This window comes from Cetorhinus maximus, chromosome 12, assembly GCF_964194155.1.
Source record: "Cetorhinus maximus chromosome 12, sCetMax3.hap1.1, whole genome shotgun sequence".
In the NCBI taxonomy this organism is placed as follows: Eukaryota; Metazoa; Chordata; class Chondrichthyes; order Lamniformes; family Cetorhinidae; genus Cetorhinus; species Cetorhinus maximus.
In genome coordinates, this window is record NC_135890.1 from 96,691,727 (window position 1) to 96,706,623 (window position 14,897).

General features: G+C 39.7%; 2 protein-coding genes across 4 annotated transcripts in view; one reads left to right on the plus strand and one right to left on the minus strand.

Moving 5' to 3' along the window:
- Nucleotides 1-14,897, plus strand: part of kdm2bb (lysine (K)-specific demethylase 2Bb) — a 252,681-nt gene that overhangs the window by 229,829 nt on the left and 7,955 nt on the right. The gene's annotated exons all lie outside the window — the stretch shown is intronic.
- Nucleotides 1,015-14,897, minus strand: part of LOC144687738 (E3 ubiquitin-protein ligase RNF34-like) — a 37,759-nt gene continuing 23,876 nt past the window's right edge. For 2 of the 3 annotated variants that reach the window (XM_078554207.1, XM_078554205.1), the window contains 4 exons: nucleotides 13,308-13,370; nucleotides 3,502-3,715; nucleotides 3,383-3,415; nucleotides 1,015-1,838 (listed from right to left, as the gene is read on the minus strand). In XM_078554207.1, the coding sequence (XP_078410333.1) occupies nucleotides 1,654-1,838; nucleotides 3,383-3,415; nucleotides 3,502-3,715; nucleotides 13,308-13,370 (495 nt within the window). In that variant the 3' untranslated portion in view covers nucleotides 1,015-1,653. The remainder of the gene's footprint in view (nucleotides 1,839-3,382; nucleotides 3,416-3,501; nucleotides 3,716-13,307; nucleotides 13,371-14,897) is intronic. The other variant, XM_078554206.1, reaches the window with a different exon arrangement.

A 14,897-nucleotide genomic window follows, 5' to 3' on the forward strand; every position in this document is an offset into this window, starting at 1 on the left:
TGTGTTCATCTGTGCCTAGATAAGAGAACTAATAGCTTGCTAGAGAAGCAGAGTCTGATGTAAATGCTCCATTTAAAGTTACCTGGGCAATTTTAACCCATAGATCAGGTTGTCCTGCATATTGATTTTTTTTTTAAAGCTTTGGTTATTGAGGTTAAATTTAAACTACGAGATTTTTGGAACCCAATTTCCATGAAGGATACTACAAATGTACGTTTTCCTATGGGAATTTTGGGGTGTGCTTTCTGGATAGACCAGAGCACCAGGGACCAAAGGGTATAAGTCTGCATCGAAAGGTGAGGATAAATTACTTCACAGTATTTTGTACTCCCTACCTGGGGCCCCCAAAAACAATGTTCAGTGGCTTTGGAATTCTAGAAGCTTAGCCTTTACAACCAGTACTGTAGGTAGTCAGTCCTGGATTACTTGTAGCCTAGCTCAGCTTCCCGAGCAACTGCGCCAATTCATCGTGTCACTACTATCACCATCAGTAAAAAGAGATTCAAACATTTTGGGAACAAGCGTCAGAAAATGCAATGATGAGGTTACATGCTCTGTTGCTTTTTGATGTCACAGATCATGTTCAACATGCTTCCAACATCAATCTGCTCTCGAGGAGAGAGAGAGGTGTGACTCCCTCTAAAGCACAGGCCCCACCCTACAGTTCTTTCCTGCAGTCTCTCCTCCATCTCATTAGGCATCTGTTTTGGTCTGGGAGCAATTGGCAAAAGCTGCATTTGGGCTACTTACCACAATTGGACACTTGAGTTCTTCCATGAAAATGGTGCTTCTCAAGTTGTTAGCGATTCTATAGAAAGTTTAATCATTGCATAAACAAAAACATGCCAGATTTTTTATATAAAAGTGCATATTAGATATTTTACTCCTTTTTAGCATTTAGCTTTACTTAGGTTCAGATATTTCCCTATTCCATGGTAATATAAAAAGAGGGCAAAAAAAAAGTTCACCAGCTCCAAAAACTCTTCAAAGAAAGGCTATAATCAGGATCAGAAATTGTTGCAAATTATATTCTTGATTTTATTAATTTCAGAACTTGTCAAAATTCACTGACAGAATTGCTACATTAAATTCAATTCTTTATTAGTTAAATTGAATTTCAAAAACATGATTTACAAAGTACAGAAAGCAAAAAATGACAAAACTAAAACAAGGCAGTTGGCAGCAAATGATACAAGATTGCTTGAGGTTTCCTTCCTGTTCTTATGCTGAGCACTACTAAATGCTCAAATTCATATCCAGAGCAAGCCGCACCACAATTAATACACTACCACACTCCATTAAATGGTAAATGTTTAAGGAGACTTATAAAAGTGATATGAAAAGTTTAAAATAGAATTTTGCATTGTCTCCTGCATATCTTTCATTTAGTCTCTGTCCTAGCTTTGATAACTCTTATAATTCAGTAATATCTATTTTTTTGCACCTTAGCATTGTGTTGGTTTTACACTGATTTCTTTAAGGCTTCCAGTAATAAGCAATGATAAAACTGTTAGTAAATTAAGAAATTCCATTCTTCTACCATTATCCAAAATTGCCACAACAAATTACTGTCATTGATACAGTCAGAAAACTTTTCCTCGTTGAGTTTGATGTATCTTAACAGGAGATCTTTCATTCAAACACCTCCCAAATTTAAGATTTAAAGACGTGCACTGCCCTAACAACATATTGTCGACATATAGGGCATTCATTCATGCGCTTTCCACATTTGGTGCAAGTGACCATATGACCACATTCGAGGAGAACGCAATCAATCACTGCATCCATACAGATCCTGCAGAGATTCTCATCACTGCCCAGCTGCATGTGTTCTTCAACTGAAAATAAAACAATTATAGAAAAATTGATTAAAAACAAACTTTAAAGTTGCTTTCCCAAGCGTAATAACGTAACTCCTTCCACAATGATTTTCAAGTACAATGCAAAATAGACAATTCTCATATGCTAGGTCATCACTGTTCCCAACTCAGCAGTATGGCTGGTTCTTAACAATATAAAGAATAAGCTGTCAGCCCAGGTAATATTTTGTTTTTGCTCAGTTCAATGATAGTATAAGTATAAACTGACCTTGCAGAGATAAGTAAAATTAACGTCAAGTGTAGACTAGGGGCCTACCTTGGGAATACATACATGTTTGTTCTCTTCACAAATGTGGATTGACCTGATGCACACTCTAATCAAAAGTTTGCTCAAAATGCTTATTAGTGAAATGCAATCTTGAGTGCAGCTTCAAAAGTGCTCACCTTCCATAGTGTAAAATGCTTTTTAAGGGTGAAGAGAGGGGGGGGGGGCAGGGGTTGTTATAACTATTGCATAGTATTAGTATGCAGAACTGCACACAATTTTGTTACAAATTGCAGATTTGAAGCTAAAAGTAAATGGTAAGAGAACAAATGTAGCCACATTACTTTCTCAATTTTCATTTTGAATGAGGGTAGAATGAAAGGTACATTTCTGCTGACCTACAGCCTCACTATTTGTAAAGGCAAGAAAATTCAGTAAGTTTGCTGTTATAGCTGTGTCCCATTAAAGGCTTGCAGGAGCACCAAGTAAGAATTTTAATAAGTAGCATCTGAATACAATAACACTAAAATCCTTCTGGGCCCAGGCAATTATTTTCCTTTCAGATGGCACTAGTGTTAGATGATTGCACATCAGGATAATTCATCTACAAAATCTGACAGGTTTATGCTAATTAACATAGGGAAGTTAGATTGGTTCAAAAATTCACTTCACCAAAACCAGTAATTCTTCCTTTTATGAAAGCTTAAGTTCTACTAAAAAGATTACTGATATGCAAGTTCAGATTTTTCCACATTTCTTAAATGCTAGCTCTACAAAACACACGTACTGACATTAGGTCTCAATTACACATGTTGATTAAGTTTGAAGGAAAGTGTAGGAAGCCAACTTTTTGCTGAAAGTATTACCCCATTTTATATATAAAACTTGGCTTCTGCAGAATATCCAGTGATTTTTATTTCCTACCACCATAGAGCTTTTAAAAGATGAGTGTTACAGGATACAACTTTATGCAATGATAGAAGAAAACAAGTCAATGACTTAAGAGCTCTAAATGTCAATATATTAGCTCCGGAAGCATTCCATCTCCTAGGCATCCATCCAACAGTGACATGTGGGATGCTCTTCTTGGATGAGACAGAAACCCAATTAGAGGATCTCTGACAAGATAAAGATAGACTTTCTTCATATATAAAAAGATTGATCAGAATTCTCCTGAGCCTGATACTAATATAGAAATAAAACGTACTATTTCCTCCCAGTGACTTCCCAGTACCTCCTTATCAACTTCAAAACACTTTCCAACTCGTGAAAAGCTCAAGTAAAGTTCACTACTTACCAGCAGCTACAGCTGGGTTACTTCCATTTTCCACTACAACAGAAGAAAAGTTTTGAAAGTCACTACTTGTTGAACTAAATGAATAAATTTCTAATAAAACATTTTGGAGACAAACTTACAAAACTTGCGATTTTCTTCTGTTTCTTTGAATAATCTCTTCACTCTTTCCACCAATTCCCATTTTTCACAACACCCTGAAAAACTGACAAAGTTGCGAGCCAGTATTTCCTTCAGCTGACGAACAGTCAATGCTTCAACATCATCGGTACTGGAAAGGTCTGATAACGAGGCTCGTGTTTTTTTAGGTGGAATATCATCATTGGTTCCATTTGCCTGCAAGAAAATCCCACAGTACACATTGGCTTTAGGTTGTGCATTATATTGAGAACTGAGTTAATAAGGACAGCTGCTGTTTCCAATATCCTAACGAAACAGTATCTCTTGGCCCCTCCAAGCCACACACCACCCTGACTTGGAAGTATAATCACTGTTCCTTCACTGTCACTGGATCAAAATTCTGAATCTCCCTAACTGCACCTACACATGGAATGCATCAGTTCAAGAAGGCAGCTCACTTTTTCTCAAGGGCAATTAGGGATTGAAAGAATACTTTTAAAAAGTATTCTGCATAAGTTAATGGACTATTAACTAGCAAGATCAAGATTCTCCAAACTCATTCATGTATTAACTTTCATTCAGCACTCAATTCAAACTGCAGTTTCAAAGTGGTGTATGATCACACTGACTTCTCAGGTCCCTCCTGATTATCATTCATTACGTTAAAAATAAATTGCAAGTTTAAGCATCACCATTTTAGAGAGTAGCTTCAGGAAAGTCAATTCCCTACCACAGGCAATACTGGAAATACTGTCTCACATACTATCTTTTGCGAGTGTACCATTTTTATTCTGGGTTAGCAGACATATTGGCTCCTTCAGTACATTCAATTGATAACAATGCATGGAAACTGGAAGTGTAACATCTGAATCTCATCACCCATCTCTTTTTTTAAAAATAAAAGCACCAGTTTCAGTGATTCCATCTTCCATATCAAAATAATTTCGCCCAGCTGACGACCACAATCAATTACGCTGTCTTCCCTTGAGTTTGTAGGGGTGTTGTCATCTTTCTGTTAGGGTGGGTCGTACAACCAAATGCAGGAAAGACATCAATGGCCAACAACATCATTTTTGTCCAGCCTGCTTGCAAGACTTTCCATGAGCAGGAAACATTCCCTCCACAAGGCCAAAAGGCATCTGGTTCTTAACTGCTACATCTGACCTCCGGACACATATATGGATCTTTGCTGCCATGAGGAGGACCATGAGAGTATGATCAACCAAGCAAGACCTGGAGAAGCAGGCTGCAGCGAGTAAAACTGTTGTAGACCCAACAAAAGTCTTTCTATATTTGGGGAATTAGGCATAATATGAAGGCACAGTACATTAGTTAACCAGCCCTTTTGAGCTACCAGGCCACTCATCATTCAATTAATTTGTGTTCCAGTAGTCTTAATGTCTTTTTATTTTAATTTCCCTGCTTTCTAAATTAGTGCCCTATACCTTACATTTTAATAAATCTCTCACATGTTGGTTATCTCCATAAACCCTGATACTGAATTTTTCCCCTTAATCGTAATATTGTATTCTGTTCATTTAAGGAACAGGATTGTTCAAAACAAGAAAGTGGAAGAGCAACCGTTCAAAAATGAAGACAAATTCTAAATAAAACCACAGTTGCACAGAAAATTGATTAAACAATGTTTTCAAAATAGAAATAAACCCTCAAAACAGTCTGGCCTGCTCCAATAACAAATTTTCAGCTATGAAAAATGGTCAGCAGCAAGATTCCCTTTGAATAGAAATTCAAAACAGGACCCATCATTTTTGCTGGAGTTATAGTCTGCAAAAAAGCCCATAGATCTTAGGAACACAACCATAGATTCCAAGTTTCATGCAGAGACTGATAACATCCTATCAGCAAAGGAATGGAGTAATGCACAATTTTCCTCACTGCTCTGCTGGGACAGTGCCAAAAAGTTGATCACCCTCCAGTTCCTTCATTTACGTGGTCATTATTAACGTATAAGCTGGACACTTAGTTGTGAGGAAAATCAAAGCCAAACACTATCCCATTAACACTCAATCCTCTTACTTGCAGGAGTTGCAAAAGTTTACTAGGAGCACGGGCAAATTCTTCTTCCTAGCCCAATGTGAATTCAACTGTAGCACAATGGTAGAGGTGACCAAGACCAAACTGGCAGTCCAACCTGATGCCATCAATCTGTATTGAACAGTACATTTAGTAAAGCAGCCATTAAAAAGCAGCTTTTCAGTGACCAAAAGAAGGTGCAGATAAGTTTGTGCTATGCTTCATTATATATTTTCAAGACAATAATACATTCTATATTTTCAAGACAATAATATATTCTTCACAAAAAAATGTTAGGTAATGCAATGGCTTGTGCAAGGTATCAGAACAGAAGTAGACCATTCAGTCCCTCAAGCCTGTTCTACCACTCAATTAGATCACAGCTGATGTGTTTCTCAATTCCATTCACCAGTCTTAGTTACATATCCCTTAATACCCTTGACTAGCAAAAATCTCAGAATTTAAAATAATTGAACTAGCATCGATTTATTTTATGAAGGATAGAGTTCCACTCTTTGTGTAAAGAAGTATTTCCTAACTTCTTGCTTAAATGTTCTGGCCATCATTAACGAATATGAAAATTGTAGAATGATACAGCAAAGTAAGCCATTTGGCCAATTGCGCCTATGCACTTTGGTCATGCTATGTAAATTGTCCCACACCCCCACTCTTTACACACAGCCTGCAAATTTTACCCTTCAAATATTTATCCAATTCCCTTTTGCAAGTTACTATTGAATTTTTTTTACTATTTTATGGGAAGTGGGCATCACTAGCAAGACCAGCATTTGTTGCCCATCCCCAATTGTCCTTGAACAGAGTGGCTTACTAGGCCATTTTAGAGGGGAGTTAAGATTCAACCACATTGCTGTGGGTCTGGAGCCACATGTAGGCTAGACCAGATAAGGATGGCAGATTTCCTTCCCTAAAGGACATTAGTGAACCAGATGGGTTTTACAACCATCAATGGTAGTTGTCATGGTCACCATTATTAAGACTAGCTTCTAATTCCAGATTTATTAATTGAATTTAAATTCCAACTGCTGCCATGGTGGGATATGAACCCACATCTCCACAGTATTAGCTTGAGCCTCTGGATTATTAGTTCAGGTACAGTACCAATTTTAGTCACCATCTCCCCTCAATCTGCTTCCACTATCCTTTCAGGCAGTGCATTCTAGATCATAACTTGCAAAGACAATCACCTTAAATCTGTGTCCCCTTTTGCCACTTGCCATTTTCTCCTTCATTTGCTCCACTGAAACCATTCATGGTTTTTCAGCACCTCTATTAAGTCTCCGTTTAACATTCTCTGTTCTAAGGACAGCAACCCCAGATTCTCCAGTCTCTCCATATAACTGAAGTCCTTCTCTGGTGCCATTCTAGTAAATCTTTCCTGCACATTCTCTAAGGCCTTGACATCCTTCCTAAAGTGAAGTGTCCAGAATTGAACACAATACTCCAGCTGAAGCCTAACTCAGTGTTTTATAAAAATTTAGCAGAACTTCCTTGTTCTTGTACTCTATTCCTTTATTAATAAAGTGAAGGATCCCTTTTTTTTTAAAAAAGGGCATTCTCAGCTTGTTCTGCCAAAGATTTTTGTACACACACTCCCTTGTTTCTGTTCCTGCATCTGCATCTGCTTTAAAATTGTACCATTTATTTTGTATTGCCCCTCATTTTCCCTATCAAAACATACCTACCTCTTCACACTTCTTAGTGTGAAATTTGATCTGCCACCTTTCTGCCCATTTCAGCAGTCTATGTCCTTACATCCATTAACCACCTCATTGTTTACTATGCCCTGTATACTCAAGTGCAAGCGCAGAAAGAACACTGGTCCCAATACTGGTGCCTGGGAAACACCACTGTATACTTAACTCCAGTCCAATAAAAAACATTCACCATTGGTTTCTTTGCCAATTTCATACCGACATTGCCATTGTGTAGGGCTTTGCTAACACCTATTGCAGTACTTTGTCAAATGTCTTTTTAAAGTCCAGATATACATCAACCACCACATTACTCTCATCAATTTAAAAAGCACTCAATCAAATTATGCAAAGATGATTTGCCCCATTGTGCTGGATTGTCTCAAAGTTTCCCCACTACTGACACTGAGTTGACAGGCCAGTCTTTGCTGGGTCCATCTTGCTTCCTTATTTTAAATTGGGGTGTAACATTTGCAATACTTATGTCCTCAGACACCACCCCATGCACAAGGAAAATTTGAAGATTATGACCAGACCCTCTGCAGCTTTAACCCTTACTTCCCTCAGCAACCTAGAATGTATCCCATCTGGACCCAGCGATTCTTATTTTGAGCATTACCAGCTTTTAAATACTTCTATTTTTATCCTATCGAATATCACTACTACCTTTATGCCCTTTAATTGCATTTTTATTCACTAGTGTACTGTTGAGTTCAATCATTCAGTGTAATCACAAATCACCAACAAATCTGATTTGAACAAATAAGAAATTGTTTTTTTTTTTAAACACAAGACTATCAAATGTTGGTCTACGGAGCTCTGGCAATTAATGAAAAATAGACCAAATGTAGTGAATGGTTGAGGCCCCAGCATAGATTCTTGTGGAACACATATAGTCACTTCCTTTCAATTCCCATTATCCCTATTCTGTCTTCTACCACCTAACCAGGTCAGTAATTTGCCTTCAATTCCAAAAGCTTTAATTTTAGCTCAATGTCTTATGTGCTATCTTAATAAATAAATGCCTTCTAGAATCCTATATAAACTAAATCTGTAGACAATACCCTGCCTACTACTTCAGTTACTTCCTTAAAATATCCAATCAGGTTCATCAGACATGACCTACCCATTACAAATCCATATTGCTCAGTCACGCTGTCCTTAATTATAAATTCCAATAACTTCCCCACAGCAATTGTTAGACTAGCAGGTTATTATTTTAGGCTCCCTCATTTCTTAAATAATGGAGTTACATTTGCAATTTTTCAATCTAAAAGGGGCAATTCCTAAATCAAGAAAGCTCTGGAAGGTTATGATTAAAGCGTCTGAAACTTTCTCACCTACTTCCCTTTAAAACCCAAGGATGAAAACCTATCAGGTCCTGGGGATTTGTCAGCCTTTAGGGCTACTTTTAAACACTGTTTTCTTGCTTACGTTACCTTGCGTGAGTTTCAGTCCTTGATTCATTATTAGCTTCCCTGGAATATCAGGTATATGATGTTCTTTCTCTATTTGAAGACTGACACTAAGTAATTATTCAACAAGTGTGCCATTTCCTTATTTTCATTATTATCAGCATCTGTTTTTAAAGGGCCAATTTCACACTTGTTACCGTTTTCCTTCAAATATAATTCCAATACAATGGCAAAAACAATTGTAATCTTGATATCCCTTAATTTTTTTAAAATTTCCTCTTTGCAGCTCTTACTTCCTTTGTCTTTTCTTTATATCTCTCCCAGTCTGCTGGTTTGACGTTAATCTCTACACTTTTGTACGTTCTTTTCTTCAGTTTTGGGCCATCGCGCATCTCTTTTGCCAACCGTGCCTGTTTAATTTGGTAAGTACAGTTCTTGTCCCCTTTAGGGGTAAATACTGGTCATGTATTATGTCAAGTTCTTTTCTGAACATCTGCCATTTTTAATCTTTAGTTTTACCCAAATAACAATTTTGACTAGTTTGCTGTAGTCAGTCCGTCTCATCCTGTTAAAGTTAGCCTTACCAAAATCCAGAATTTTAAGTAACAGTGTTAAAGTTTCTCCATTACAAACCTAACACTGAATTTGATCACATGACAATCACTGTTAGATGAATGCTCCCTCAGTGTTACATTATTAATTCTGACCCATATGCCCTGCCTTCCTGTTGGTTCTAGAACATATTGCACCAGAAAACTCTTACATGCATTCAATAAACTTACTATCTTTCTGGCCTTCAGCAACTACACATGTATGGTTAACCATGAAAATCAGGAAGTTGCTGTCATTGTCCTGCTCCTCCAAGCTTCGCTTTAACAATATCTTGCCAAAAGACTTGGCATTCACATGTATACAACAGCATGATGCTAGGGTACTTACCCACTAGCTATCCACTAAAAAAAGCTAGAAGAAGTTGAAACTTGTTAACTGAAGGGAATTTTTAATAGCATAGCAAGGCTTAATTTGCTACTAAACAACCTCTCTGGCACTAAAAATTTACATTGACAAGTGTTCCTTCAGATTTTATTTATTAAAATTCTTTCCAAATTTTCCTTGTCTCTCTGTATATGGTTTTATATTGAAATAAATATTCCAACTATTTTCTAATATCTGACTGAGTGTGGCATCAAGGAGCCCTGGCAAAATTGAAGTCAAGGAATCAGGGGGAAAACTCTCCAATGACTGAAGCCACAAAAGGAAGATGGTTATGGTTGTTGGAGGCCAATCATCTCAGCCCCAGGACAATGCTGTAGGAGTTCCTCTAGGTAGTAGGAGGTGTCAGCTGTGGCTCAGGTCATAGCACCCTCGCCTTTGAATCAGAGGGTTGTGGGTTCATGTCCCACTCCCGGAAACCAAGAACTGTGATTGTACTCGAAAGAGTTGCAATCTGTGACTGTTGATAACTCGAAAGAGTTTCCTCTAGGTAATGTCGTAAGCTCAACCATCTTCAGCTGCTTCATCAATGACCTTCCCTCCATCATAAAGTCAGAAGTGGGGATGTTCGCTGATGATTTTGCAACGTTGAGTATCAATCACAACTCCACAGATACTGAAGCAGTCCACACCTACATGCAACAAGACCTGGACAACATTCAGACTTAGGCTGATAAGTGGCAAGTAACATTCATGCCACACAAGTGCCAGGCAATAAACATCACCAACAAGAGAATCTCCCTTTTGACATTTAACAGCATTGCCATCACCCAATCCTCGAGCATCAACATCTTGGGGTGTTATCATTGACCAGAAGCATAACCGAACTAGCCATATAAATACTGTGGCTTCAAGAGCTGGTCAAAAGCTTGGCATTCTGCAGCAAATAACTCACCTTCTGACTCCCCGAAGTGTGTCCACCATCTACTAGGCACAAGTCAGGAGTGTGATGGAATACTCTCCACTTGCCGGGATGAGTGCAGCTCCCACAACACTCAAGAAGCACGACACCATCCAGGGCAAAGCAGCTCACTTGATCTGCACCCCATCCGCCATCTTCACCACTCACTCCCTCCATCACTGACACGTTGGGCCGTAACTTCCTCAGAGTGGCAATCAGCGTCAGATTGTCACTCTGTGCCCAATTACCTATGCCAAATTTCTTCTGTGCCTGTCTCGCCCAACCTTCCAACTCAGGCTGGGCAAGATCCAGGCAGCACAGCTGTCTCTAAAGTCCAGCACCGTTGGATTGAAGAAGGACACACCTTTTTTACAGCACTAGCTGCCTAAAAGCAGGTAAGTTTAAAGGTCTGATTGAAATTGACAGGCCAGGAAGAAGGCAAGTGGATAGGATTTGGGGGGCGGATGGTGTTCTGAGGTCAGGTCGGGATGGGGGGGCAGCCAAAGAGGAGGGTTTCGGACATTGTGGGGTGGGGGTGGTGGTGGCGGCGGGTGGGGGGTCAGACATGTGGGGGGCATGGGCGGCTGAGAGTTCAGGGGACTGGGGGGTTGGGGTTCTGGTCGGAATTCGGGAGTCCGGTTGGGTGGAAGGGTCAGGCCTGCGAGGGAGAGGGGATTGTGGGGGGGAATTGGGTGAGGAGTCCCAAACGGGTGGGGGGATCCCATTGGAGGTCAGGGAGTGGGGAATACCGTGGGGGTGGTGTGGTTAGTCAGGGGTGGAGGAGTCCCCCGCGGGGTCAGGGGTGGTGGGGGGTTCGGTCTGGGTCTTTAGAATTGTTACCTAGAAGTTAGAAGTGGTTTTAATTCTTCTAACTTTTTCTGGGTAGCTATTGGTGTAACCCCGTCAGAACCAAAGTTTGCGTTTTAAAATCACATTTTCGGATAGTTCCCAGCACAGCGCAATTGCCCAGAGGAAGCGTGCACTTCTGGGCAATTGCCGTGCAAATGCTTACCTGTGAAGTTCCAAGAGGGATTCCCCGGTGCATCTCTGGGGTACCTCTCCAATCCGATACTGGGAAGCTCGGAACCTACGGTCCATAGTGGCAGCACTGTGTACCATATACAAGATGCACTGCATTGACTCACCATACTCCTTTCACAGCATCTCTCCCCTACTATCTGGAAGGATAAGGGAGCAGATGCATGGGAACACCACCACCTGCAAGTTCCCCTCCAAGCCACACACCATCCTGACTTGGAACTGTATCACTGTTCCTTCACTGTGATTGGATCAAAATTCTGGAATTTCCTAACAATGTGGGTGTACCTTCACCAGACAGACTGCAGCAGTTTAAGGCAGCAGCTCACCACCGCCTTTTCAAGGACAATTGGGGATGGGCAACATACGGTGGCCATCTCTCATCACAGAATAAAAATCTTACACTTCCTGGTTTACTGTGTGTGCCTCAGTAAGGATTCTTCACGCTCATTGAGAAAGGGCATTGCTTGCCCTGCTCCCAGGTAACCAGTAGAGGGCGATGATATTTCTGCATTCTAATTATCGCAAATCACAGCACAAAACCCTAATGAAAGTCTGTGGGCAAGTCCAAGTATTACGGATGGCAAGTACTGTTTAGTCACAACCTCTGAACCAATGCATTTGAGAGATAAATCATTTCTATCTGCCAAAAAGGTCATCATTATTAATTTTCTGCAAGATGGAGAGTATTTAGTGGACAACCTGGCCGTACCTTTACCTCAGCGCATGATCTGATTGGTACCACTATATGTGGATAGAAACACAGACAGACTGCCTGAATGGTTATCGATCAGGAATATTCACATATCTTACTGGGTCCTGTTGAAACAAGTTGTTTTAATATAATTTCCTGTAGATTGAATGCAGAAGCATTGAATTTAACCTGTTTTACAGTGTCTGATGGCTGGATGGATAAAGTGTCAAGTTCCATGCATCACAGATTATTCAAACGGAGGAACAAACATACTATGCCACTGACAAAGAATGGTAATTGTAATTGAAAATGCTACTTAGCTAATGTTTTTTTATTAAGAGAAGTGTTCATAGGTTCTTGAACCACTGGTCACTTGGAACAGATTGAAGAAACAAGTCATCCTGGAATGATATTCTATCTTCAATGGATAGCTGTGGCTGGAATGAAGACCTGGGAAAGCTTGCAAATAGGGTTGGATCCAATGTTTCTTTGCAGTCATTTTGGCAGTCAACTGTCCAACTAGGGGCTTCCAATTGGACTACCTAGATTCTAAGTCTTTAGCAACCATACAAACTGCACTATTTTGACTCATGGTTCATCATGTAAGAAGTGAAATTCCATTTTCAATTGAAAAATAACAGGGGAGAAGCTTCTTTGCTAATCTCCAATGGTATTTCAAAATTATAGAAGTTGGTAAATTAAAGTAAATAAATCATTTTATACTTAAATCAGTTCTTCAACCTGCTCTACATTAAACAAGTGGTCTATTGGTTTGTAGCTTGAGCCTCAAGTTCTATATAGTGTAAAAGTAGAGAAATTCATGAGGCACATGTGAGATGTTCCAATAAACCAGAAAAAGTTCTCTATTTGGTCGCTATGTCTCTCTATTGTTTACCTAGACGTCAGGCAACTAAAGTCACTGTCTGGTTCACAGGGAATGCAAAGTCAACTTATGGACATGGTCACTGATGCTGATTCATAGTAGAATATCTGATGTAAACCCCAAAAATGTAACACTTACATATTCCTGATTTTGTTGTGATTCAGATCCTCTACTCATTGGAGATGTTGTATCTTCTCTCCCCTGTAAATATTGTGGATAAGAAATTAAATAAGCATAGATTTCACCAACTCCAAGTACCTAGTTCATGGTTCATAGTAATATTTTAGTAATTTTTACTTCTGGGAAGATTGAAGTTTAACTATAGAAAATAGGAAATGCAACTAAAGCAGCTTGAAGACTAGTACGCTTAAAAGGTTCGGGCCATGTTAACTTAAAGGGTTAAAAGATAGAAAGGCAAGATCATTAAACAGCAGGTGGACTTACTTAGCTGGAGAATTGCAGGCAAGTTGTCTACATTGATTGCAAAGAAATGCAGCCCAGGGTTGTTTGGTTTTGGGAATTAAAGCTAGAGATGGGTGGAGCTTAAGAAAGTTCTAGGGTTTCAATTTATCTGTGTATTTGCTGGGGGGGTGTTCTGCAGCAGGGTAAGGTGATACCGAAAAGGTGCTGCTGTTAGTAGGCTCAAGACAGCAAAAGTATTGCTGTTGGCTGGCTCTGTGTAGTTGGGCTCAGGAGTTCTATCATCCATTGATAGCTCTATGCAGTTAGGACACAGGGGAAGTCCTGAGGACTTGGAAAAGTGGCGGATCACTGGCTCAGTGCTAGAAAGGGTAAGGGCTGAGAAGAAGCCCTGGAAGCTATTTGTAACTTGGTGTATCTGGGGAGATTGGAGCTTGGTGAAATCCAGGGTCCGTGCCAGCTCAGTGAAGCTAGCCGGCTATTAAAAGAGCTGAAATTGCGCCAGTAAGAAGAGGCTGAAGTGCAGACTCGGAAACCCAGGGGAACAGAGCCTCAGGAGACTAGAATGACCCTGGGAGGTGTACAGTCATTCAGGCAGTCTGAGTTGGAGTGGCTTTGAGGGAATTCAGAGGCTCGATCTTCAAAAGTGAAATGTTTGGAGTCCCTCGTAAGGGAGACGGAGTTTCAATTATATTGGCTGACTCAATGTTTATTGATGTCTGGGTGGGTTGCTGAGAAATCCTTGCGATCTGTCTTGGTCACATTTGCTATCTATTATACAACGTGGTGCGCTTGACTACAGTTTGCCCATTAATTCACACGTACTTCATATTAACCCTGAATGTTAGAGTATAAGATAGATATTGTAAATTGTTTTATCTTTTTGACCTTGTATAGTAAACTTTATTTATTTTTGTTTGTTCAAAACCAGTGGAGTCTTGTGGCTTTATTCTCTTAGCAAATGCCTCGAATCTCAAACTTGCCTGCTTTAAACAAAACATTATTGGTCTCTAATCAGATCTTACCAAAAACTTGGGGGTCGGGTCCAGGATCATAACAATACACAGAAACAATCATGGCCCAGTGATTCTGCAGTTTTCTCATTAATTCATCACAATAACTTGTGTAACGGAAGTTAAGTCATCACAACTAAATTCTGGCAAGTGATGAGGCGCCAGTTTGAGGAGATACTTGAACATTACTTCAACTGCTCTGAAGCAAACTTTAGAAGGCCCAGGAGCTTTAAAAGCTTGATTTTAAATTTTGCAGCATTAGCCATGAGATGACTGCAGATGTTAACATTTAACC